Raw genomic sequence first — 26,247 nt, forward strand, 5'->3', positions numbered from 1 at the left:
GTGGACAGCAAATCATGAGCGATGAGCCTCCGGAAGTAACTCTTATAAGACCGGATGAGACTGAGGTACGCATAATCTACCTCGGAAGTATATAATACCCTCCTCGTCTCGTGTGAACTCGGTCTGCTACCCAGAAGCTATCTGGCTGCAAATAACCCGCAAATACAGCCTAGGGCTCTCGGATCCTCGTACTGATCGACGACTGAGCAACCATGGTAACCAGTCTGTGACCACAACTCGGTGGCAAGCCAAAGTCACTCTAGACTTCCGGCTAAGTGCGTCGACAACCACATTAGCTTTTCCTAGGTGATAGCTAATGGTATAATCAAAATCCTTCAGGAACTCCATCCATCTCCTCTGTCGGAGATTAGGTTCCTTCTAAGTAAAACAGATATTTGAAACTCTTATGGTCAGTGAGAATCTCAAATGTAACGTCATATAAATAATGTCGCCAAATCTTCATGGCAAAAATAATGGCGACTAGCTCCAGATCATGTACAGGGTAGTTCTTCTCATGCTTCTTCAACCGACGAGAAGCATAGGAGACTACTCTATCGTGCTGCATCAAAACAGCGTCCAAACCCAATAGAGATGTGTCGATATAGAGCACGAATTCGTCCTCTCCAGAAGGTAAAACCAAAAAAAAAAAAAAATCGGAGCCGACACTAAACTCCGCTTCAGCTCCTAAAGGCTGGTCTTGCAAACCTCAGTCCAAGTGAACTTCACGCCTTTCCTGATCAGGCGTGTAAGTAGCATAGCAATCCGTGAGAAACCCTCAACGTATCTCCGGAAATATCAAGCCAAACAAAGGAAGTTGCGAGCCTCTTATATCGACTCCGTCTACTCCCAACGGTAACAACCTCGATCTCCTGTGGAACCACGGTATACTCCTGCTGGTGACCGTGTGTCCTAATCATCATCACATAAGACAATCCAAATAAGCACTACTGATCATCACATATAGATGTTCTCGTCGAAACATCTCTAGATCTAAGCAAAGGTAGTGTACGTGACTCACCTCAGATCCGTAATAAATCACAACATCGTCAACAAAGAAAATGGAAACCGATCCAAACATTCTAGGGATACCCAAATCATCGAGTCCATGATAACATCTAGGGCACCGCAAGAACTAATGGTAAAACCAAGACACATAATGTCCGTATCACAGACATTCCTAACCATAAGATCCTCAACAATAAACAGATCTAATCACCAACGATATATAATCACCAAAGAACAGAACCTCCAGTGTGAGAGCAATGCTCTATCACACGAAATACCACATATGTGGGAGCAACGCTCTACCACAAACACTCCGTAATATATGTGGGAGCAACGCTCCACCACAAACAAACAATAATATGTGGGAGTTACACTCCACCACAAACGATCCATAACCTGTGGAAGCAACGCTCCATCATAAACAATTCATAAGTGTCCAAGGCACCTAACTATCTAGCTAGAGACTGTGCAAGATCTCTCTACCACAGATCACTGTGGGTAGCCTAGGGTATAATCACCCAGTAAGCAAATCAAATCCAAAGTCAACTCTATCATCCTCCTAGTGGGTCGGTCACCCACTAATGAAAGAATTAGTTGACAGGGTAAAACAACCAATATCATAATATAGACATTTAATACCATACACCTGACACACGTGCACACACAACATATGTATGATCGTCATAATCCTCCAATTAGTACACACCAAAAAAATACTCACATCATAGGTATAAATCACTGTGATACCTCCAACAATGTATACCGAACCCGTGTGCACATATCATCGTAGGTAAAATCAACAATACCCTCAAACAACACTCACATGACAAATATACACATATGCCAAGAGTATAATCAACATATACTTCCAATAAGGCATACTAAACCCAGGTGCACTCACAAATCACACATAATCAACAAGATACCTCAGATACCACACCAAACACATATGTACATATCACAACACCGATGTAATAGACAAAATACTTCCAACATGACACTCACACCCATGTACACATACCACGACACAGATTTAAATAGATAAGATACCTCCAACATGTCAATCAGGCACGTACAGCTAACTAAATAGCTATAATCCACAAGGAACCTACAATAACCACATCAAGATGGGAATACCCACACTATCTGCAAATGAACTATCCATCATAGAATTCCTTCAACTCATAACAATCATATCTACACACCACATAAATATGCATAATCAACATATTTTAAATCCAATCTATCACACAAACCCTACGCCACCTTCTAAGTTATCCTACAAGGTACTTACAGTCTAAATTTAAAGTACCCAGGAATAGGATAAATCAATCCTCTAAAGACTGACCAAACCAACAACGATATACGGCTAATTCAGTCTTTTCCCACGTCAGTAACAGTCATGTACTCCAATGTGCTCATAATATCCAACTAAGCACGAAAAATCAAAAGATTCGAACCTTTAAAAATAGAATATAATTGTCCTCTACTGATCAAACCAACAAAACTAAATCAATCATCTTCTAACTAATCATGAATACCTTAATTCCCCACAAGCAACTAAGGTATATCAATATACGACTACCCAAATCAATAAGTGTAAATCAGACTCCTACTGACTGATCTAACAAGAGTAAATCAATATTTACTGATGAAATTAACTAAGATAACATGATATACTACTGGATAGGTCAACATAAATAGGTAAATACTATCCACTACATAACTAATAAAGAGGCTGGTATGTGCCTCCATCTCCTAACCAATTAGTAGTAACAGAAGCTAATACTACTAATGGTATGATATGAAAAATCAGCAGAGACTATATTCCTTAATCTCTATCAAGGTCGACCATCATCAGGGTTTTACCTAATACATAAAATATATGCTATATCAACCAGACAGGTACCAGTAAAGAGTGCTAATACAGGTCATAAACAGTAATAGTCAACAGTGCATATACTAACAAAAATGTAGGATAACAGTATACCAACATACCTCCTATAGCTTGGAGATGTCCTGCTGCTGCCAGGTCCCAAAACCCAAAAAGTCACATCAAGAAGACCAAAACACAAAATCCGAAACACAGAGAAAATAAGACTCGTAAGCCGATCTCTGATACCAAATAAATTGGTATCAAATAAATCTCGAAAATCCAGAACACATAGCAAGTATCGTATATCTGCTCTGATACCACTAAAATGTCACGCCCCAGAGGAGTCTCTGTTCGAAGAAATTTCGACAGCATCTCCCCTGTACGGCGGACAATCTGAAACTTTTCTACAAGCACTATATACCTCAGCCACATGCGGCTGGAATAATAACAATAAAAGAAAACAAACACCACGCAGTTAATATCAAATTCAGCCTACTCGGCTGTACCAAAACCAAAACACAAAACTGCTAGCCGGCTAGGCTTACATAACCAATAACAAATACAAAACACCACATAACAACATCAACCCTCCAAAAATAAAACCAGAGTACAGAGCTAAACAAACTGATACATAAAACAAACAAAACATACGTGAAACCGATAAGTCCTCTGATGTGACGTGGGGACCAGCAGACAGGATACTCCAAGCGACACCAAAACCAACCTGGTACCAGGAACTCCTATCCAGACAAAAAGGTCGTCAAACCGAAAGTGTCAATAATCCTATATGCAGGTCAAAAGTATGTATCCAACCAAAATGCAGCAACCAAATGCAGCAAACACAATCATAAAAATATAAATGCATCAATGCATATGATGCTAATGATGCGTCCTGGTCACCCCTGACGCCAGTCAGTCATCTCACACACAAATGGTGAGACCGAGTGGGTAGGGCTGTGACAACCGTGCACTCTGTCGTCACTACTCCTGATGAGTGACCGAGTGGACGGGATGCTGTCGGAGTACTCCTGTCCTGTGACCCCAAATCATAAATGGGGGAGCTCAATGCTCTCATCTCCCGGTACACGATGACGGGGAGGACATCTCTGCCGGCTACCACGCTGAGTCACCTGACCAACGGAGCCAAACAGAGTCCACCATCTGCCGGCTACTACGCTGCTACACTAAATGCCAGCTGACTGCCGGCTACCACGCTGAGTCATATGACCAACGTAGCCAAACAGCAGAACTGCCACACACCTGCCTGATATACCACAAATCCATGAGTGGTGGTGTGTGCAGTACATGTAACTGGCGATGTGCTCAACCATAGTGGAGCCGACAATCACACAGCATGCAATCATGATGCATGTCACTATGCATAACAAAAACTGATCAACACAACCATATCCATATATACAAAAGGGGTACTATAAAAACGATGGTCACATACCAAAATCTATAGTACACAGGTCAGATAGAATATCAAAAACCTATGTCCTGAACATAATAAGTATGGAATAACCTGATCAGCATAGAAAAATCCATATATACATAATATGGGTACCACAGTATCAGTAGGTCAATCCACGGATCTAAGGCATACAGGTCCTCTATGGTATAGCAACCTAGATCCTAACATATCTCCTTCCATAACATGTGTACCAACAATATGCACATATCAAGAATCAACGTCTAGGTACACGAATCATATATGATATACAAATAGAGGTACACAAGCCAGTCATGGCATAAAACCCAAGTATCAGACAGTCTCGATACACATGACTGAAACCAAAAGTCCAGTACCTAGTCCTAACCTCAGTAAAACATGGTATGTCACTTATACTAGAAACTAAGATACTCCTGGTAATTAAGTACTCATGGCAACAAGATACTCATGGTAACAAATCACGAGATATAAGTACGGATACTTCACAGGCGATAAATCTAACATGCTATGGATATCAAACAGTGACATACCAAAGACAAACATGTTCATTGCTTGTAGTTATAAAATACTATGCATATCCAAAGACATTATCATAAAAGATAAGTCAAGAGGTACCCGCCTCCAATAAGAGGATCGTATCCGGTCCAATCCGATGTCAAGATGCTCGACTCACGTCAAAGTCCTGTAATACATGGTATACCGATTTAGCTAATTACATATAAATTAATTAGCTAAATCATATCCCCGAGAAACTAATCTAAATCCAAATCCAATTATATATGTATCAATTCATACCTAAAACAACATGTATCAAGAGCGTGCCAACTCAAACCATACACCAAACCATTACCTTACTTCTTAGCCGCTCCTGTAAATTCACAGCCAAGGAAAGTTATTGCTGGACAAAGTAACTGTTGCTGGAAACCCTCCACACTGCCCAGATCACAAGAAAAATTGAGGCTCAACCAAAATATCAATACACCTCTACAATTTAACATCAACCTAGCTTCCCTTACCTCAATCCACAACTGCTGTGGCTACTGGAACAACAAAACAGAACCACAGTAAAGAGCAAAACTAGAGCATAGTGGCTGGAGGCTAGGAGAGGGCTGGCGGTAATGAACTAAGGCACAGAGACGGCGTCGTTGGAGTCGGGGCAGAGGCTAGAGTCGGCGAAGCAGACTCGGCGGTGGCATAAACAAGGCAAGCCCCGTGCAGAGGTGCGGCAGCGAGCGATCGGACGATGGCAGAGCGGCCGGCGTCGACTGTGGTGATCGGTGGCGACGCGAGAGGAATTAGGCACAGAAGAGGATCGGCGGCTGGGATCTCCCCGGCGAACGGCGACGCCATCGGCAAGGCACAGTGTTGGCAACCGGTGCTAGGGCTGAGGAGGAGCTTGGTGGCAGCACAGTGAAGATCGAAGAGGGCAGCGCCGTTGGGTGGAGTAGCCGAAGAAGTGATCGGCAACGAGAGGAAGGAGATAAGAACAGCGCCGGTTAGGGCACGGGGTCGGGGGAAATCAGGAGAGGGAAGCGGCGTGGGAGAGGAGAAGAAAATAAAAAGAAAAGATATATAAAAGAAAAAGGAAATGATTTAAAGAAAATAAACATTTCCTCTTTAAAATAGGGTAGCCCAAACAGGCCTTCCCGGGCCCTACTTTTATCCCCGTAAACTCGTCCATACGGTCTCCGAAAAATTCCCGAAAAATCTCCAAAAATTCCGAAAAATTCTCTTATTAATATTCGCCATTTTTTTCGGTATTTTATAGAAGGAGTAAAAGTAATTCTGGTCATTGGGCGAGAGGATTTTTTTTAACAGTTGAGATTATTTAACTATTTTTTACCAATAATCATAATTTAGTGTTTATTATTCTCCAAACCCTATAAATAATGAATTTATTTTATCATTTCCATATCATCTTCTCTACTCTCATCTTTTAATTTTGAAATCTCGATAGCTTTCAATTATAATGGAAGAAGGAGATTCATCATTTGAATCTCGGAGGGATACAAAAATAGTTAATCCGAATTAGGATCACGATATTCAATTTACTAATAATAAGTCTGAGCAATGATGAAGTTAAAGATAAAGATCAAGTTCAGGCCATGGAAGAAAAGGATCATCCCTCTCTAGATATTGTTGACGATCCATTATGCCTCAATGGAGGCTCAATTACAAAGGCTAAGGCTAAAAAGATGAAGAAAGCACTTAATGTGCTAATTGAAGATGTAAAGGTGAAAGCTACAATTGAAGAAGATTTGACCAAGAGTAAGTCATGCAACTTAGTCAACCTAATTCAAGCCTTAAATGAACTTAATTTGAAATGACCTAAAACTTTATCCCCTTATAGCTTTCAAATATGTTGTATAGAACCTTTCTCCAAAACTTATTTAAATAAACACTACAACAAAAGTGACTTTCCGCGGCGCATCATCAACGGCGTGCAGTTAAAGCACGCCATTAATAATAGTTTTTACGGTGCACCTAATTATGTGCGCTGCCAATAATATAATATTTATACAAATGACGACGTGCAGAAATAGTATGCTGTCAATAAACTTTTCTACGACGTGCAAAGTGCGCTATTAAAACTAAATATTAACAGCGCACGTAGCGCGCTGTTAATAATTATTATACATATATAAATCACGACGTGTAAAACTGCATGCTGCTAATAAATATTATAAAATTCTAACAGCATATAATATACACCGTTAATAATCTTCAAACTTTTTTAACACTTTCCGTTGAAATTAACAACTCCCCTTCCTAATTTTTTGCAAACTTCTTATGCAAAAATAATACTTCCACAATTATTTTTCCACCAAAACAGTTCACTACCAAACCAAAACTCCCGAACCGCCAAAACAGTTCCACCAAAATTAACAATTTTTTTTTTGCGTTGAAAACCCTCGTGCGAACCTCTATCACGCAAAACCTAACTCGTGCCCTCTCCTCACGACAACGCCCTCCGCCGAAGCTTCTTTGCCGCTAACCCTAAGCTTCTCTGCCGAACATCTCTGCCCATCCTCTCTTAGCCGGAGCCCTCTTCAGCGAAGCCCTCTCCACCGAAGCCCTCCACTAAATCACGCGAACCTCTCTCACGTAAACCTATTCGCTCAGCCACTCGCTCGTCCAGTCGAAGCCCTCTTCAGCGAACACCTACTTCCTCCCCGTCATTGACGAGCCTCCGCTTCGTTCCAGGTACGCAACTCACAAAACCTTCATCTATCAAATTTTAGCTCATTATGACCACTATTCGATATATCGCTGCCAATTCCTACCAGGTACTGCTTTCTCCCCTCAGTCCATGAAGATACCAATTTTTCCTTAGTCAACGATAGTCGCATTGTTTCTGATCAAGTTGTATTACAAAGATGTGTTTTGTTTTTGAGACACCATGTTTGAAATTGATGTATTTCTGATTTTTTTGTTTCTGTTTCTTATTCATTTTGGGAATCTCCTACAAAGGAGGATAAAGGAATGCAGAGAAGCGATATGTTGTTAGGGTTTTTAATATTCACCATCATTTTTTGATTTAGGGATCTTAGTCTAATCCTTTAACCTCTATTTGCAGTTAAAGCCTATTGCTTTTGGAATTGTTTCTTCACAATTCAATATGCATATTCTCTTGTGAGCATGTTCCAAGCAGCGAAGATCGTGTCTGCAGCCTTGCAAAGTAGGTAAGCAATGAATCTCTTTGATCCAAACAAAATTCTAGTCCCTCCTTGGTTTTCCATCTGTGGTCTGAAAGCATGTTTTTTCTCGTGCATGCTATCCTTTTAGTTCTTTATGTGTGATTGTATAATAAATTTGGGAACCTGGTGATTATTTACTTTAGATAAGCATGTAATATTTCCAAGCTATCTTAGGAAATTAATTTCTTTTTGAGTTGGTACTAAATTTCAATACGCCTATGGAAACTTTGCGTTTGAGGTTTCTTTGCTTCTAGACATGTTTTCGTTCTGGTTATTGTTGGAGTGTATACTGAAAGCCTAAGCTTTGTAAACATTCATTATGAATAAAGAATCACATTTGGTCAAATTATCTACATTTGTTTGTAGTTGTTCAATTAATTTATATTGAAGATAACATAGCATGTGGTGTCACATGCAGAAGATAATATTATCAGTACCTTATAAATTATAAACAGTAGCTCACGACCAAAATGGAAAGGAACAAATCATTAGAAGGTCGTAGTGTAATTAGGTATCAGTTTATCTTGACTGTATAATTACACTAGTACACTTAGAGTGTATTGAGTAGGACCATTTGAGGTCGTTTCTTTTATACTGACTTTATAGAGGAACAAAGACCTCAGTTATTATGGAAGTGTGTGCTCTTAATCCTAATATAATAAGAAGCATATATATTTGATATTTATTTCTTTAATTTATCAAAGGGTGAGATTTAGTTCTATGAATCAATAAGCCTGATAAGTTGGGAAATGATATCACTTATAGTGTGTGTTGTTGATTATAGAAGGAAACTGTGTCCTAGAGATACTAGGTTGATAATGTCCCCAAGAGGAGCTCATAAGGATTGTCATGTTAAACCCTGCAGGTGGACTTAGTCCGACATGACGATAAGGTTGAGTGGTACTACTCTTGGACTTAGATATTAATTAAATGAGTTGTCAGTAACTCACTTAATTAGTGGACATTCGATATCTTAAACACAGGGAGACTAACACACTCATAATAAGAAGGAGCCCAAAAATGTAATTTGGGATTGGTGCGGTAGTTCAATGATAGTTCTCTAGTGGAATGAATTATCATTGATAAAATTAAGTTGTGTGTTCGGGGCGAACACGGGATGCTTAATTTTATCGGGAGACCAAAACCAATTCCTCCTCTCGGTCCCTATCGTAGCCTCTTATTTATAGAGTTCTATACCCACCTATACCCACCTTCTATACCCACCCAATAGAGGCCGGCCAAGCTAGCTTGGGAACAAGCTAGGGCCGGCCTAGGTAAAAGATTGGGTGGCCGGCCCTAGCTTGAACCCAAGCTAGTAGGGTCGGCCAAAATAAATTAAAAAGAATTTTAATTTTAATTTTTATTATGTGGAAGAAATAATTTATTAAAGAGAATTTAAATTAAATTATCTCTCTTGTAAAATTTACAAAAGATTAAAGAAAGAGATTAGATCTCTTTCCTTATTTGTAGATTGGTGAGATATTTTATTTTCTCTTTAAAAATTATTCACATGTTGTAAAATTAAAATTATGGAAATTTCTTTTTATTAACCATGAAGAGATTTTTTGAAGAGAAATTTTATTTCTAAAATTTCCGGAAACAAATAAGGAAAGTTTTAATTGTTGATTGAAACTTGTCCAATTTGCTTCCCATTGATGTGGTCGGCCACTTGATTTTAATTGGGGAAATTTTATTTTATTTTTATTAATTAAATCATGTTAAGGAAATTGAGGAAATTTTATTGTAATTAAATTTCCTAATTTGCCTAGGCCAAGGAATATAAAAGAAGGGGTGAGGGTGCCTTCATGAGACATAACATCTATTATTTCTCTCCCTCTTTTGTTCCTTGGTGTGGCCGGCCATCCTCTCCCTCTCTTCCTCTTATGGTGGCCGAACCTCTCTCTCTCCCTTGGAGTTCTTGTGGTGGCCGGATACTGCTTGGAGAAGAAGAAGAAGGAGGAGAGAAAGCTAGCATCTCTTGGAGCTTGGTTAGTATTTTAGTTTTTCTCCTTGGTGAAGTTTTCCTTTGTGGCCGAACCTTGCTTGGAGGAGAAGAAGGTGGTTGGTGGTTTCTCATCTCTGTAGATCATTGCCCACACAACGTCCGAGGTTAGAAGAGGAATACGATAGAAAATCAAGAGGTTTTTCTACAAGGTATAACTAGTAATTTTTATTTCCGCATCATGCTAGTTATTTATGGAAATAATACCAAATACAAGAGGCTTACGTTCTAGAATTTCGAATATGTTTTTTCGATGCTGTGTTCTTTTGTTTTTTCTTTTCCTTGTGATTTGATTGTTCTCTTTGGTTAACCTAAAGTTATTTTAGGAAATTAAATATTAGCTTTCTATAAAAGGTTTTGTCTAGTCGGTGGTGGTTGCTCCCATATCCAAGAAGGCCATGTGCCTCGCCACGTCAGTACTGGGAACCAATTATGGAAATTAATATTTAATGGAATTAATAACTTAAGGATACTTGGGTCGAACGTGTAAAGTTCCGCAGGAGATCCAAGTCAAAACCTAAAAGAACAAATAGATTAAGTTTTGGATCAAACGTGTTAAGTTCCGCAGGCGATCCAAAATTTAATTTAAAAGAACACATGGTAGCTAGGAAAAGGTTCAGACCTTTGTACAAAATTTTTGTACAGTGGAACCTATAGGTTTGCCGAGTAGCAACCAACAGTTATTTGATGGTTTGTGCTAGGGTTTGTGCTAGGGAGTCATGGAAACTATACTTTTTTTACCTCACTTCTATTTACTGGCTACCTCTAATTCAACAAAAAATACTACTTGTTGCATATTACTTACTATTCGTGAATTGATATTGTAATACCCTCATGTTTTATGTGTTTATTCATCCCCAAGTAATTTCAATACCGGATCAACTCTATTGTGCTCGGTGGTGTTAGTTCTCTTGGATTTGTCTATTAATTACTTTACCCTTTACCCATGAATTTATTGTGCCAGGAAAATAATATGATTGTTAGTTTGAAATCCCAAGGACCAGAACCTATAGTTTTCTTATCTTCATCAGCAGAGGCAAAATTTGGTATGCATTTATATTTTTTTCGTCATTGTAGTTGGTTTTATATGTACTGCCTAGTAGTTAATATTCATAAGGCTTGGTTGTGATTATTAAACATGAATTGTCAATTCTAGTTCGCCTTACTTCATACATGTAGAACGAAGACATCAGTAGAATTTACTAGGTTGCTGATACTTTTATTTATGTTTTTGAGTTGAGAAAAATATGTAAGTTGATAATACTCAGATATAATTTTTTTGTTCTGTTGTATATCATTGTTTTTTATAAGTCCATCTTTTCCTAAAATTTGATGGATTAAATATTATAACACTAAAATTATTTATAAAAATAGGATAATTTTCTTTTATTTATTTTTTCAGATTATTTTATTAGTATCAAGGACCATTTTTTACAAAATGGATAAGGAATGGGTCCATCTTCCTGCAAGGCTTGTACTCGAGTATGAAGAAGGGGTTCAAAAATTTCTTACACAAGCTAGGAACTATGCCAAAACACGTGAAGTAATCTTATGTCCTTGCAAACATTGCAAAAATAAGAAGTATATGAAATTTGACCAAGTGTACGATCACTTAATTATTAACGGGTTTAATCCTTCTTACACAATTTGGGTCTTCCATGGTGAAAATTATACTCCAAATTTTCAAGGTCAAAGTAGTTCAAGAGGAGTTCAGGAAGAGGAGGATGAAACTAGAGAGGCATATAACTTATATAAAGATGTCTTTGCCTCTGATGAAAGGGTTGGCCACACTATGTCTGAGGCAAGCGATTATGAATTTGCTGATTTATTAGTAGATGCAGAAACTCCTCTCTTCCCTAGTTGTACAACTTACATGAAGTTGTCAGCAATCATTACATTATACAATTATAAGTCTACAAATGGACACACTGACAATAGTTTCAATGAGCTCCTTAAGATCTTAAGTGACATGCTTCCAGAAAAAACACACTTCCAAAGGATGTTTACTCAATGAGAAAGTTGTTAAAACCATTTGATTTAGGATATAAGAAGATTCATGCATGCCCAAATGACTATTGTCTATTTAGAAAGGAGCTTAAAGATTTGGACTCATGTCCAAAGTGTGGTTCTTCAAGATGGAAGGTAGACAAAGTCACCACCAAAGTTTGTAAAGGAGTTCCTGAAAAGGTGCTACGGTATTTTCCTGTGATACCAAGATTGAAAAGGATGTTTAAATCAGAACAAAAGGTTGAAGATTTGATTTGGCATTCTAACCATAAAATTCATGATCATATGATGCGTCATCCAGTTGATTCAATAGCTTGGGATACGATAAATCATAAGTGATCAGCTTTTGCATCAGATCCTAGAAATCTCCGGCTTGGTCTTGCAACAGATGGATTCAACCCTTTTGGTGATCTTAGTTCTAGATATAGTTGTTGGCCAGTTATTTTGGTCAATTACAACCTTCCTCCGTTGATGTGCATGGCGAAGGAAAATCTTATGTTGACATTATTGATTCCAGGCCCGAAGCAACCAGGAAATGATATAGATGTATACTTGGAACCCCTAGTGGAGGATTTGAAGGAGTTATGGGACATTGGTGTGGAGACGTATGATGCATTTAGCAAGTTAGTGTTCAATATGAAGGCTATTTTGATGTGGACAATCAATGATTTTCCAGCTTATGGAAACTTAGCTGGATGTGCCACAAAAGGGAATTTGGTTGCCCAATATGTGGTGAAGGCATATCTTCTATGTGGCTTAAGTATAGTAGAAAGTTTGCATATTTAGGGCATAGGAGATTTCTTGCTCTTAATCATCCATTCCGTCAGAAGAAGAAGTGGTTTGATGGGAATAAAGAGACAAAAGGAAAACCTAGGCCTCTGAATGGATTAGAAATTCTTAATGTAGTGAAAGACATTGAAAATGACTGGGGTAAAAAGAAAATGGGTAAAGATATCAATAATACAAAGAAAAAGAGGAAGGAGCGTGATGGTATAAAAAAAGTTCAAAAACTAGTTCAAATGTGGAAGAAGAAGTCAATATTTTTCAATTTTCCATACTGGAGTGTAAGTTATTTTGCACTTTATTAATTGTCTTTTATAAATTTTTTATATTTTATGCACAATTTATTTTGAATCTTGAACTAATATATGAAATGTGTTGATGGTTAAACTTGTAGGGGCTCCTGCTACATCATAACTTAGATGTTATGCATGTTGAAAAGAATGTTTGCGAGAATATCATAGGTACAATGTTAAACTTAAAGAAAAAATCAAAAGATGGTGTTAACGCTCGCAAAGATTTGAGGCACTTAAATATTAGAAAAGAATTACATCCTCAAGAAAAAGGAGAAAACATGTATCACTTGCCGGCTGCACCTTACACATTGTCTAAAAAAGAAATGGACGTATTTTGTTCTAGGTTGAAGAAAATAAAGTTACCTGATGGTTATAGCTCAAATATTGGTAACTGTGTTTCTTTAGAAGAACGAAAGCTTATTGGGTTGAAATATCATGATTGTCATGTTCTTATGCAACAATTGCTTTCAGTAGCATTGAGAAGTCTTTTACCAAAAGGTCCACGTAATGCTATATTTTTGCTTTGTGCATTTTACAATGAGTTATGTCAAAGAGTGTTAGATAGGAACCGTCTAGAACAACTCGAAGAGAATATTGCTGAAACTTTATGCATGTTGGAGAGGTACTTTCCACCTGCTTTCTTTACCATCTCTGTTCATTTGACAATTCATTTAGCAAGAGAGGCTTGCCTGTGTGGGCCAGTTCAATTCCGCTGGATGTATCCATTTGAAAGGTAATAAATAATAATCTATCTTTTTACTACTTTAATATCATACAACAACTTAGATTTTTCTATCAACATTTATTTCATGTGATTTTTAATTATTTATATTTATGAAAATGCTTAAAGGCTATGTGAAGAACCGAGCAAGGTCAGAGGGTTGCATAGCTGAGTGTTACCTTGCAGAAGAACGAATGCGATTTTGTAGTGCATATATAAAAAAAGCTGCTTGTATTGGTCTCCGATCTAATCGGAATGACGATTTAGAAAATGGAGTAGTGGAAGGTCGCCCCATTTCTCAAGGAAAAGAAATTATTTTAGAAGAACATTTGTTACAAGCAGCACATCGATATGTGTTGTTCAATACTGCAGAAATTGATCCTTACATACAGTGAGTATTAAATTGCAACCCTAATATTCTTGGTGTATTGCATGATTCATATATTTTAACAAACACTTTTCAATGATTTTAAATAGGATGCACATTGAGGAGCTTAAACAAACAGATCGTCGTTTCTCAAGTAACGAAACACTGTTACAAAAACGACATATGGAAACATTTGCTCAATGGTTATCAAAACATGTTCTTGATAACTCTTCAGATCGGATTCAATGGCTAGCACATGGTCCAAGAAAGCATGTTATATCGTATACAGGTTATATTATAAATGGACATCGGTTCTACACAATTGATGTTGGAAGGTCGACACAAGATAGTGGTGTTTCAGTTGAAGATGATACTATTTGGCAATCTAGTTCTACTGATTCACATACAGTAGGAAGACTATCATACTATGGGGTTATACGAGATATTGTGTTACTGGACTATTATTTTTTCAAAGTACCTGTTTTTAGGTGTGATTGGGCTAATCCTGGAACTGGTATCAAAATGGATGATGGTTTTACACTTGTCAACTTACACCAAGGACTAAGGACTTTTGAAAATGATCCTTTCATTTTAGCATCACAAGCAAAGCAAGTTTTCTATTCTAGGGAAAATGATGAATCAAATTGGTATGTGTTGCTAAAAGCACCAGCTCAAGGTATTCATAACATGGATTTGCTTGAAGAGGATGCATATACATCATCAAAACCTCTTGATGTGTCCAGACTTGAGATTAACATTACTGAGAAAGAACCATATTCTAGAAATGAGTGTGAGGGAATTGATGTTATTGATATCCCATGACTGAGCTTTTCAGATGTAGATTTATAGTTATTTATTTCAACAAATAAATGTTCTTTTCAAACTCCACTACTCTTTATTTACTTTTGCAATATATTTTTGTTCTAGTTTACAATCTTTCAATGGTGCATCATGTCATATTACATATTTGTTGGCGCAATTTCCAGTAGGTCAAGGTTGACCTAGTTGACCAAGCGTAAACCTTGGTCATGGTTTCGATGTTTGACAATACAGAAAGACATGTAGACATGGACAATGCAGGTGCAGTTGTCCATGCGGAGAGATACTGATCAGGGTCTGATCAGGTTGGATGAAGAAGAGTCAAGTAGGTCAAGGTTGACCGGATACTTGACTAGGAAGTCCTAACTGGAATGTTAGGCAGTTCGGAAAGTCCTTGTGAGTGAAACCAGACAGTTCGGAGAGTCCTGGTGAGTGAAACCAGGAAGTTCGGAAAGTCCTGGTGAGTGAAGCCAGGCAGTTCGGAAAGTCCTGGTGAGTGAAGCCAGACAGTCAGGAAATCCTGGTGAGTGAAGCCAGGTGAAAATCCTAGTGAGTGAAGCTAGGTGAAAGTGAAAGTCCTGGTGAAGTGAAGCTAGGCAGTTGGTGAAAGTCCTGGTGAGTGAAGCCAGGCAGTTGGTGAAAGTCCTGGTGAGTGAAGCCAGGCAGTTCGGAAAGTCCTGGTGAGTGAAGTCAGGCAGATGGGAAACCCTAGTGAGTGAAGCCAGGTAAAAGACCTAGTGAGTGAAGCTAGGCAGTTTGGAAGTCCTGGTGAGTGAAGCCAGGCAAGGGAAATCCAGATGGGTCAAGATTGACCAGACATCTGGTGAAAAGTCCAAGCAGGGAGCTTGGCACGGGAAAAGTCCAAGTATGGAGACTTGGCACGGAGAAGACCAAGATGGAGACTTGGCACGGAAAGTCGGAGAGGGCTCGGTAGCTCGTTCTCCGGACTGTGGTCAGAGAGGGCTCGGTAGCTCGTTCTCTGGACCGGACGAAGTCGGAGAGGGCTCGGTAGCTCGTTCTCCGGACGGTGGTCAGAGAGGGCTCGGTAGCTCGTTCTCTGGACCGGACGAAGTCGGAGAGGGCTCGGTAACTCGTTCTCCGGACTGTGGTCAGAGAGGGCTCGGTAGCTCGTTCTCTGGACCGGACACTTGGTAGGGAGTCTTAGCAGGTCAAGGGAGTGACCAGATGCTAAGCATAAGATACCAATAGGTCAAGGTTGACCGGATATTGGTTTGGAAGGCTTGGGACTTAATTTGGGCAAAAACCAAGCTCTGGATTGATCAGTGGATCAATCCAGTGATACACTGGGTATCTGGATCGGTTTGGTGACCGATCAGTAACCAAACAGTAGCCTACTGAGTGTTATCTGATCGGTCTGCAGACCGATCAGGAAACAACGATCAGAAGGCAAGAAGCTCGGGAGAAAAGGAAGGGGATCGGTCCCTGGACCGATCAGAGGAAGCTCTGATCGGTCCCCGGGACCGATCAGAGTACGCACAGAGAGTTGGGTAACTCTCTGTGAAGCTGTCTGATCGGTCTAGGGACCGATCAGCATAGAGCCTGATCGGTCCCCATGACCGATCAGCAGCACCCTGGACCGATCAGGGTGGAGCCTGATCGGTCCAGGTATAGCCGTTGTGAGTGACAACGGCTATCTCCGGCTTCTTCGCTGTCCTCTTTGCAGTGCAGGTTATAAAAGGAGATCGAGAGCTTCAACACTACACTTCTTCCTTCTTGCCCCTGCTCCTTGCTGTGCTTGAGCTTTGCTGAGCTCTCTGCTTCGTGAAGCTTCGTGTGAGCTTCCCCGGCTGGTCAGTTGCTGCTGTTCTTCCGTGAAGTTGCTGCTTCATCAATGGAAACCAGTCGAAGGCAAGCAAGGTGTTTTACATTCATATTGTTTGTATTTCTTGCTGTATTTCTATCTTGTTGTTGCAAGTTATTGTGGCGAGGTTTCTCCACCCACAAGGAGTATTTATTAGCCGGTTCTCCGGGGTCTCATCCACCGACGGATTGATAGGCTTCGTCCACCTTACGGACACGCCGAGGAGTAGGAGTTTCATCTCCGAACCTCGTTACATCACTGCGTCTAAGGTTTGATCTTCTCGTTCTCGTTTCTATTATATTATTTCCGCTGAGCTAACCTAATTTGTAGAAAGAAAAGAACGAATTTGAGTCGGCTATTCACACCCCCCTCTCTAGCCGCGACATCGGTTCTACACAATTGATGTTGGAAGGTTGACACAAGATAGTGGTGTTTCAGTTGAAGATGATACTATTTGGCAATCTAGTTCTACTGATTCACATACAGTAGGAAGACTATCATACTATGGGGTTATACGAGATATTGTGTTACTGGACTATTATTTTTTCAAAGTACCTGTTTTTAGGTGTGATTGGGCTAATCCTGGAACTGGTATCAAAATGGATGATGGTTTTACACTTGTCAACTTACACCAAGGACTAAGGACTTTTGAAAATGATCCTTTCATTTTAGCATCACAAGCAAAGCAAGTTTTCTATTCTAGGGAAAATGATGAATCAAATTGGTATGTGTTGCTAAAAGCACCAGCTCAAGGTATTCATAACATGGATTTGCTTGAAGAGGATGCATATACATCATCAAAACCTCTTGATGTGTCCAGACTTGAGATTAACATTACTGAGAAAGAACCATATTCCAGAAATGAGTGTGAGGGAATTGATGTTATTGATATCCCATGACTGAACTTTTCAGATGTAGATTTATAGTTATTTATTTCAACAAATAAATGTTCTTTTCAAACTCCACTACTCTTTATTTACTTTTGCAATATATTTTTGTTCTAGTTTACAATCTTTCAGTGGTGCATCATGTCATATTACATATTTTATCAGGTCATTATTTAGCATTCAAATGATGAAAAAAATGGGCAAAAAACGCAGTAGAGAATCTATAGTTGAAGTTCAGGTGATATATTGTAATCCTTTTTTAATTCATGGTTTATTTTAATAAGTACACTTATGCATTTCAACATCTCTTTATGATATTTTGTAGGAAAAAATTGTTAATCAACTATCGAGAATGGACTCTAACACTGCCCCTGATTCTTCACAACCTTTAGCATGGTAAAGTGTCGGTTGATGACACTAAAATTGATGGGAAAAAGGGACGAGGTCCATCAAAGTTGATGTTGGTTAGTGGCCAACAAAATCCCAAAGTGCTAGAGCGTAATGAGTTCGGACAACCAATTGGAGATAATTTTGTGAAGTATGCATCTTTTCTAGGTTGTATGGTAAAAGAATTTGTTCCATATACATTGGATGGATGGAATGACGTAGATGAAGATTTGAAAAGTAAAATGTGGAGTTGTCTTCAGGTAATGTCTTCTGTCACTGAATTATTATTTTCCAATTCTATAACAAAATTTAGTCATATATTCATGCTTTATATTTTACAGCTACATTTTAATGTTGAGGAGTGGGAAAAGAAAACAATCTTTCAAAAGTTAGGTAAGTTGTGGCGTGATAGAAAGTCCAGGCTGCAGATACTTATACGAGAAGTTAATACTGGTCAAGCAGCTTCACGAGATCGTAGTCTTTTGAAGCCCGAATTTATGGACCAAAATCAGTGGGACATTTTTGTAAAGAAGACACTGTCACTTTCCTTTCAAGTAAGTATTAATTCACTGTTATGGACCAAAATCAGTAAGTAGTATCATATGCTCACTCACTTTAATCATTTGTAGTAATTCTGGTTAACTATATATTCTAAACTCTCTTCCATTTGTAGTAATTCTGTTACGAATTTGATTTTGTCCCATTTAGAAGCTATCTCATACTTGACTACTGCATTGTAATCCAAATGGGTCTTCTATGGGCTGGTATCACTTGACATGGGATGCATGTGAAGTTTCTGCATGTAACAATAGCGCTAAAAAAACATAACCTTAATAATGTTAATAGGACAAGGCAAGTTCTGGTGTATGTGCTCAGAGAAACAACATTATAAAGTCTTGCAATGTTTAATTGTTTCTGCTCAACAATAAAATGTGAAGGAATGGTGGTGAACAATTGCATGCACCCTGATACTGTGCAAAATAAAAAAAATTATATCTTAACTTATAAAGAAATTGTGCAATTAGTTAAATCTTGAATCATGTAATATAATGCTAGAATTTTTTCTTAGATTTTTGAATATCTTAGAATCTGTATCCTTACTATGAATTTTTTTCTTAGACTGTTACTGCTCATGGTTGTATTTTTCCTTGTTGGTTATCTTTTAATTCTCAGGAGAAGAGTGCCAAATTTAGAGAAATGAGGGTAAAACAAGACCATAATCATACAATGAGCCGGAGAGGTTATGCCCGTTTGGCCAACATGATGATAAATATTATTATTTATACAACTTTATGGATAGTTTGTTTTAAAGTTTTCTTATTTAAGCAATGATACATATTTTAAATTTCTTTTCTAATGATTTTTTATATATTCTATATGTTTCATACTTAAGGGAAAAAAAAGTCCTGCAGATACATCAATTACAAGATCAAAAGTTTGGATTGAGGCTCACAAGAAAAAAAATGGGCAACCTAGTAGTGAAGCTGTTGGAGAGAAAATGGTAATAAAACTATCTCTTTGAATTTTGTAAAAGGTTAGAAAAATTTGTTATTATCTAAAAAATTATCTATTTGTTCTATTTGATAGAGAAAAATAGAAGAATGTCCACCTGAATCTTTAAATACAACTAGCATTGTCGATGACGCAATTAACATTGTATTTGGCAAGGAAGCTCGAGGTAGAGTGCGTGGGTTGGGCTTTGGAATTACATCATCAAAAACTGGAGCTTGCATTCAACAAAATGAAACTATTAAGCAACTTCAAAGTATGATGAATAACTTTCAACAAGAAATGCAAGAAATGAGGTCCATGTTTCTCCAAAGTATGAGGCAACGAAATGATGAAGAACAGGTTAGTAAATTAATCGTCATTAGGTTGACATAAAGTAAGTTAAGTATGTATAGTTAAATTATTGGATTTAATTACATGATGACATTACTTGACATAATTTGTGTGTCAAATTAGGTTGCTAGTGGTGGCGTTAGTAGCGGTATTGGGAATGATATTGATATCAATGGTGCAAAACAATTTCAAGTAATTATATTCAAATTGTATGCCTTATAAACCAAAAGTTCATTGTTTAAGCATCATGTCATATTAATAATTTTATATTGTTTAACTATTGAAGAATGTGAATAGTGAAGTTGTCCATGATAATCATAAATGTAAATTACTTCATTGGTGTGGTGAGGGAGTTGTTGCAGAAGGTCGAGTTGCATCCACAGATCCAAAAGCAAAAGTGCATCACATTCCTCTTGGAGGATCTTGTTGGAAGATTTGGGTTGATAAAGTTCTGGTGGAGAAGGTAGACTTGATACGACCAAATGATGAAATGTTTTATCTCGACGATGCACTAGGAAGCACAGTAGCATGGTTGTCTAAACTTGTAGTTTTGTGTGAGTGAGATAGATTCTACTTATTTGAAAGTCATACATTTTTGTTGGATCCAAATCATGTTACTAAGTGAACTCTTGCTATGTTATGTTAAGTGTGGTGCATTTTATGTTTCTGCAAGTTGTGTTTGTTTCTGCATTTTGTGTGTCGACATTTTATGTTTTTTGCACATTATATTTTTGCGTTTTGTGTATATTATTGCACGTTGCTGATAACTCTAACAGCAGCATGCATTGCATGCCGTGAATACTATCTATTGCGGCGTGCATTGCATGTCGTTGATAATCCTAACAACAGTTTGCATTGCATGCCGCGAATACTTCAATTGCAAATTGATAACACTAATGACAGCATGAATTACACGCCGCAAATAATTGAATTGCAGCGTTTATTGCACGCCATTGATTACCCTAACAACAGCATGCATTGTCCGCCGCGAATTCTTCAATTGCAACGTTTATTGTACGCCATTGATAACACTAACAACAGCATGCATTGCATGCCGCGAATACGTCAATTGCGGCGTTTATTGCACGCCGTGGATATCTTCAGACTTTCAACAGCTTATCATTATACAATTAAGACGCAATGCACGCCGCGGATAGCATATTTGCGCGCCGCAAAAAGCTATATTTGTTGTAGTGAAATTCACTCCGATGTGGTGCATCTCAAATAGGTTCAACTAGAATCAATAGTGTGAATAAAAGAAAACTTAAAGACCCGAATGTTTAACCAACAAAAACAAGGAATCCCAGATATCTACCAGCAATTACATCATCGACTCAGAATAAGAACCTCAACATCCCAACTAGAAAAATAACACAAACAAAAAGAAGAAATGACAAGACCCTCAGGTGTGCACTACCTTGTGCGGGCTAGCTCATCCATTAAGACTCTCTGTCTCCTCGTTATTTGCATCATATGGATCTAGTGAGTCTAAAGACTTAGAAAGTTCAATATTTTATAGCAACAATTAAAATACAAACCTCTAAGTTGATAATGATTCTGGTATTCTCTAAGTCGGACTCCTGTGCACTTTTAAGTTAATAAGGATTCTGGTATTCTCTAAGCCGGACTCCTTTTCACCTCTAAGTTGATAAAGATTTCAATATCCTCTAAGCTGAACTTTTGTATACTTCTAAGTTGATAAGAATTCCGATATCCTCTAAGCCGGACTTCTTACCTGTCAAAATTATCACAAACAACTCACACTATCTTTCATTTGTTTGCATGGTATCCTCAAAATACTACATGACAGATTGAAAATCTTCTTAAATTAAGCATAGGAAATATTGAAGCACATAAATAATAACTGAAAACAGATACATAGCTAATGGTACAACAAAATGGGTTTATATCTATCTGAATAAATTTCCTATGCTTCATAACTTTAGCATGTATCAACATAAAACACCAAATTCATGAAAAAAGGAACAAATTGACATAAAAAAACATAAGTCTATTTTTTTAAAAAAAAAAAAAAAGAAGTAAAACGTACTCACATAAATACGAAAATATTGTGCAATTGAACATGCTGGGGCAACTTAAGTGACAGCATAGTATTTCTTGTGGAATGTTCTTTGCTGGATGATGGAATTTTGTTTTTGAGTGTACACACAGATAGAATTCAAAGAGATTCATAAAATAAGAAAACAAAAGAAGCCGATAAGATAACCAATCCAACTAGGTCCTATTTGATCATGTATCATAGATTCTGATCTTATTAGGAACTTTTAATATTTTCTTTACATGGCATGATTTTAATAGATGTTGCATTTTTTCATGCAGAAATAGGCAATATCTAATTTGTAAAATGTAAAATAATAAGACAGGATGAAGAAAGACCCCAAAAAAAAAAACTTGAGGCTACGTAAGACAAAAATGGTGCATGTATGGAAAGTTCAACAGTTATAATTGAACAAAGGTAGGGAATCTCCGAGAAGAAAAAACGACCATGATTTGTCTATAGAAAATTCTCCTAAAGGAAAAAAGGAAAAAAAATCCAAATCTACAACGACGAGAGCAATAAAAATGTAGTTGTTACAATAATATCAAAACATTTGTACTATGATATGAATGTTAGAAATTTTGCTTTAGGGTTTTGTGGGCGAAAAGATATCAAACATGATATAAGAGAATGATGTGAGCACACTTTTCTTCTTCAAATTCCCCTAGGGTTGTTAAGGGTAGGGGGAGAGGGAGGGGCAGCCACAACAATACTAGGGGAAAATAAAAAAAATCCACTCTCAATGAAAATATATTTAAAAGGATAGGGGAAGTTAGTCGGATAGTTAATTAGGTTGGGTCCATTAATTAATTACTTAATATATTAGTTATTTGGACCCCTTTAATATATATTAATTGATTTTTATGTTATTTGATTGATATAATATGATATGCTACGTGATGCTAGACTGTGCCTGTCGTGCAGCATATCAGCCTTTTTTTAAAAAAAAATTATTATTTTAAATTTTGAATTAAAAAATAATTAAAATATTTTTTAAAAATTTTATTTCTAGGATTCATGCTTCCTAATTGGGTTATAATTTTTTAAACTCATTTCTTTTAAGATTTTACCTCTAGGATTCAGATTTCCCAATTGAATTATAGTGTTTAGTAAAAAGAAAAATTTTAAATAAAATAAATTTAAGTATTTACATAGAACTGTAATGTATTTAGGGGATATATTAATGTATTAGGAATTTATATAAGTAAATATTAATTTTTTAAAATTCAAAATCTAAAAAAATAATAGATTATTTATTTATTTATTTTATTTATTTATTTTTAAATTTTGAATTAAAAAATTAATTAAAATATTTTTTTAAGATTTTATTTATAGGGTTCATGCTTCCCAATTGGATTATCATTTTCAAGTTATTGTTTTTAAGATTTTACCTCTAGGGTTCAGATTTTTCAATTAGTTTATACTGTTTAGTAAAAAGAAAAATTAAAAATAAAATAAATTTAAGTATTTATGGAGTATTGTAATGTGTTTAGGGGATATATTTATGTATTAGAGATTTATATAAGGAAATATTGATTTTTTTAAAATTCAAAATCTTAAAAATAATAATAATAAAAAAAATGAGTCTGATATGCTGCACGTGCATAGTCGCGCACTGTGCGATGTGCAGCACATCAGCAATAAATATATATATATAATAACATAAAAATCAAATTTACGTGAACCATTTTTTTCGCACTACATAATTAACCACTTAATTTTCATGGATATGTTTAATATTTAGACTTAATTTCTACCTTTATTTGGATTATAATGGTGTCATAAGCTCAAAATATCTAAATAGTCTACATAGACTATTACTAAATGAGTTTTCTTTTGACCTTTTAAGATTTTTAGGTTATCCTTTAATTATAAATAAAGAGAGAGACGACCACACATGTATCTTTTGGTATATTTCAATCTAAAGTATAGTGAAGCTCTCGTTTGTTGGTTCTTCATTGAAAAAGAGCTTATCAAGTCATGCCTTTGTGGCGTTCAAGGACTTATCAATCTCAATCCCAAGGTTGTGGCATCTTCTACCTTCTATACCAAGGTTCATATTTGCTTAAGCATTGGGTCAAGATTCTTTGTTGGTGCGGAAAGCATCAGACGACCGAACCTGAGTTTTGATAATGGCAAAGAGTTCAAAATTAAGGTTATTGGTTGTCTAACAAGTTTGAATGAGATTGCACAAAAGTCCTAAGGGTTCTTAGGTAAAATCCCTAGCTGCGGTTAGGTAGGTGGAAAACCCTAGGGGGTGGTAATCCTAGGTTCTAGGGGGTGGTAACCCTAGGCAGAAAGTCTTGGCAGGTCGAGAGCTTCGGTAAAATCCTAGAGTCGGGGACTCTAGGTTGAAATCCTGGTATCGTGAATCGGGTGGAAGTCTGGACAGGTCGTGGAGCGGATGTCCAGCATGAAGACCGGAAGCTTCAGACGCTGAACAAAAAGTCCAATTGGTTTGGAGGATCAATTTGACAACAGGTAAACTCTCCTAAGAGGAGTAGGTGAGGACGCATTCCCTGGTGGGGGAACAGTAGGCGTCGGTTCGACCTAGGATTTCCAAGAAACTCAAAGTCAAAACTGGATAGTCTGAAGACTATCAAATGCTTTATTTTTCATGTTTATATTGTGCTAACTTTGTTTTGCAAGGTATGGTTGGTTTCTTGAACTAACGTATTTTGCAGGAAGTGAATTGGGCATGTTTTGCTCGGATGAACAGTGTTCGAGATGCCTCCGGGGTTGTTGGAGGTGCCTCGGGCGCCTTAGCTGCAGCTGCGCAGGAAGTAGGGCAGAAGGCACCTTCCAAGGACGTTGAAGGCACCTTGGACAGATAATGGAAGGCGCCTTCCAAGGACACTGAAGGTGCCTTTGGGTGGGTAAGCAACGAACGTCGCGGAGCTTATCGACGTAGCTAACTCGGGACTGAAGGCACCTCCTGTAGAGGTTGGAGGTGCCCTCAATGGGCGATTTAAGTCTGGTTCGAGCAGATGTATAGGATAGCTCGAAAACTTATGATCTTCTTCCGTGTGCTGTTAACAAGACGATCCAACAAAGTCGTAACTCAACTCCAACAATCGGAAGCTTTAAATTCTCTATTCTTAGTTGTCGGTATAATTTTCATTACTGCATTTCATCATTGTACTTGTAATTCTATGAATTTATAGTGATTTCCCACTGAAAGCACTCTTACGTGCGGGTCTTAGAGTAGGAGTTGTCATAGGCTCCGAACCAAGTAAATCCTTGGTGTTTGCAATTTGATTTTTATTATTCCGCTGTGTGTTTACTCAAAACGAAGGTGAAAGCCACGAGCACTTTTCATCCATCTTATCGATTTATACTTTCCTTGTTTTTTTTATTCAATTCAGTGTGGGTTCATAAAACTTTCTTCTCTTGGGTTCACATCAGTTGGTTTAAGAGCTTTGATCTTTCTAAATCGATTAGTTTTCTTTTTCTTTTTGTACTTGAATCTTTTATCTATTTTGTTTATCTTTTGATACTTATTGTTATCATTCCAGTCTTAGCAAGTTTTATTGACATTGTTGCTATAAAAAAAAAAATTGTGATTTTTGGCAAAAGAAAAAGAAAAGGAAAAAAAATAGAATGGGAGGCCAAAATTTAGAAAAAAAATTGAAAAAATGGGGAAAAAAAAAAAGAGAAGAAACAAAAGAGAGTAGAAATAGAATTACATTTCCTTCTACTGCTCTTTATCTTTCAATTTTGCATGCTTTTTTAAAATATTTTGACTAGATTAAATTCTAATAAATTTCCTTTCAACACTGATTTATTTTACATTTTGCCTAGATTAAATTTTAGCAAATTTCCTTTCAGCATTTATTTCAAGTGTCTAACTTTCAATTCTGCATTTGCTTTATGTTTATCCTTGATTCAATTCTAGCATGCACCTATCTAGATTAAAATTTTGAAAATTTCCTTTCATCATTTCTTTCTATCTTTATCTTTCAATTCTACAATCTCATAAATTTTTCCTAAATTCAATTTTGGCATCTGCCTAGATTCAATTTTGGCAAAAAAAAAAAAAAAAGAAGATATTTTACACTCAATTCAAGTTTATCAATTCTACTATGTTGCATTTTTCTTTCAATTCTATCCTTTATCATAATCATTATTCTTTACCCTTGAAAAATTTTAATTAGTCAATGAATGTTTACATGGAATTGCCTTAATTATAAGTTCTTTAAAGAGCTAACCTTAATGAGTTTAGTGAT

At 37.1% G+C, this 26,247-nt stretch overlaps 1 protein-coding gene across 1 annotated transcript; it reads left to right on the top strand.

Annotated features, from left to right (window-relative positions):
- Nucleotides 1-6,439: 6,439 nt before the first annotated feature.
- Nucleotides 6,440-15,027, top strand: LOC122006686. The gene is made up of 7 exons (XM_042562280.1): nt 6,440-6,602; nt 7,912-8,013; nt 12,397-12,779; nt 12,869-13,105; nt 13,219-13,346; nt 13,461-13,850; nt 14,316-15,027. The coding sequence occupies exons 1-7, from the start codon at nt 6,440-6,442 to the stop codon at nt 15,025-15,027; spliced, it is 2,115 nt and encodes a 704-aa protein (XP_042418214.1).
- The last annotated feature ends 11,220 nt before the right edge of the window (nt 15,028-26,247 follow it).

The sequence above is a fragment of the Zingiber officinale genome, chromosome 1A (genome assembly GCF_018446385.1).
Source record: "Zingiber officinale cultivar Zhangliang chromosome 1A, Zo_v1.1, whole genome shotgun sequence".
NCBI classification, from domain to species: domain Eukaryota; kingdom Viridiplantae; phylum Streptophyta; class Magnoliopsida; order Zingiberales; family Zingiberaceae; genus Zingiber; species Zingiber officinale.

Bases quoted from the DNA above. Each gene is read 5' to 3' on its own strand.
- LOC122006686 (XM_042562280.1), top strand. From the start codon at position 6,440: ATGGAAGAAAAGGATCATCCCTCTCTAGATATTGTTGACGATCCATTA. The intron at 8,014-12,396 runs GTAGGTAAGCAA...CTTTTGCATCAG, and splicing joins CGTGTCTGCAGCCTTGCAAA to ATCCTAGAAATCTCCGGCTT. The intron at 13,106-13,218 runs GTAAGTTATTTT...TTAAACTTGTAG, and splicing joins TCAATTTTCCATACTGGAGT to GGGCTCCTGCTACATCATAA.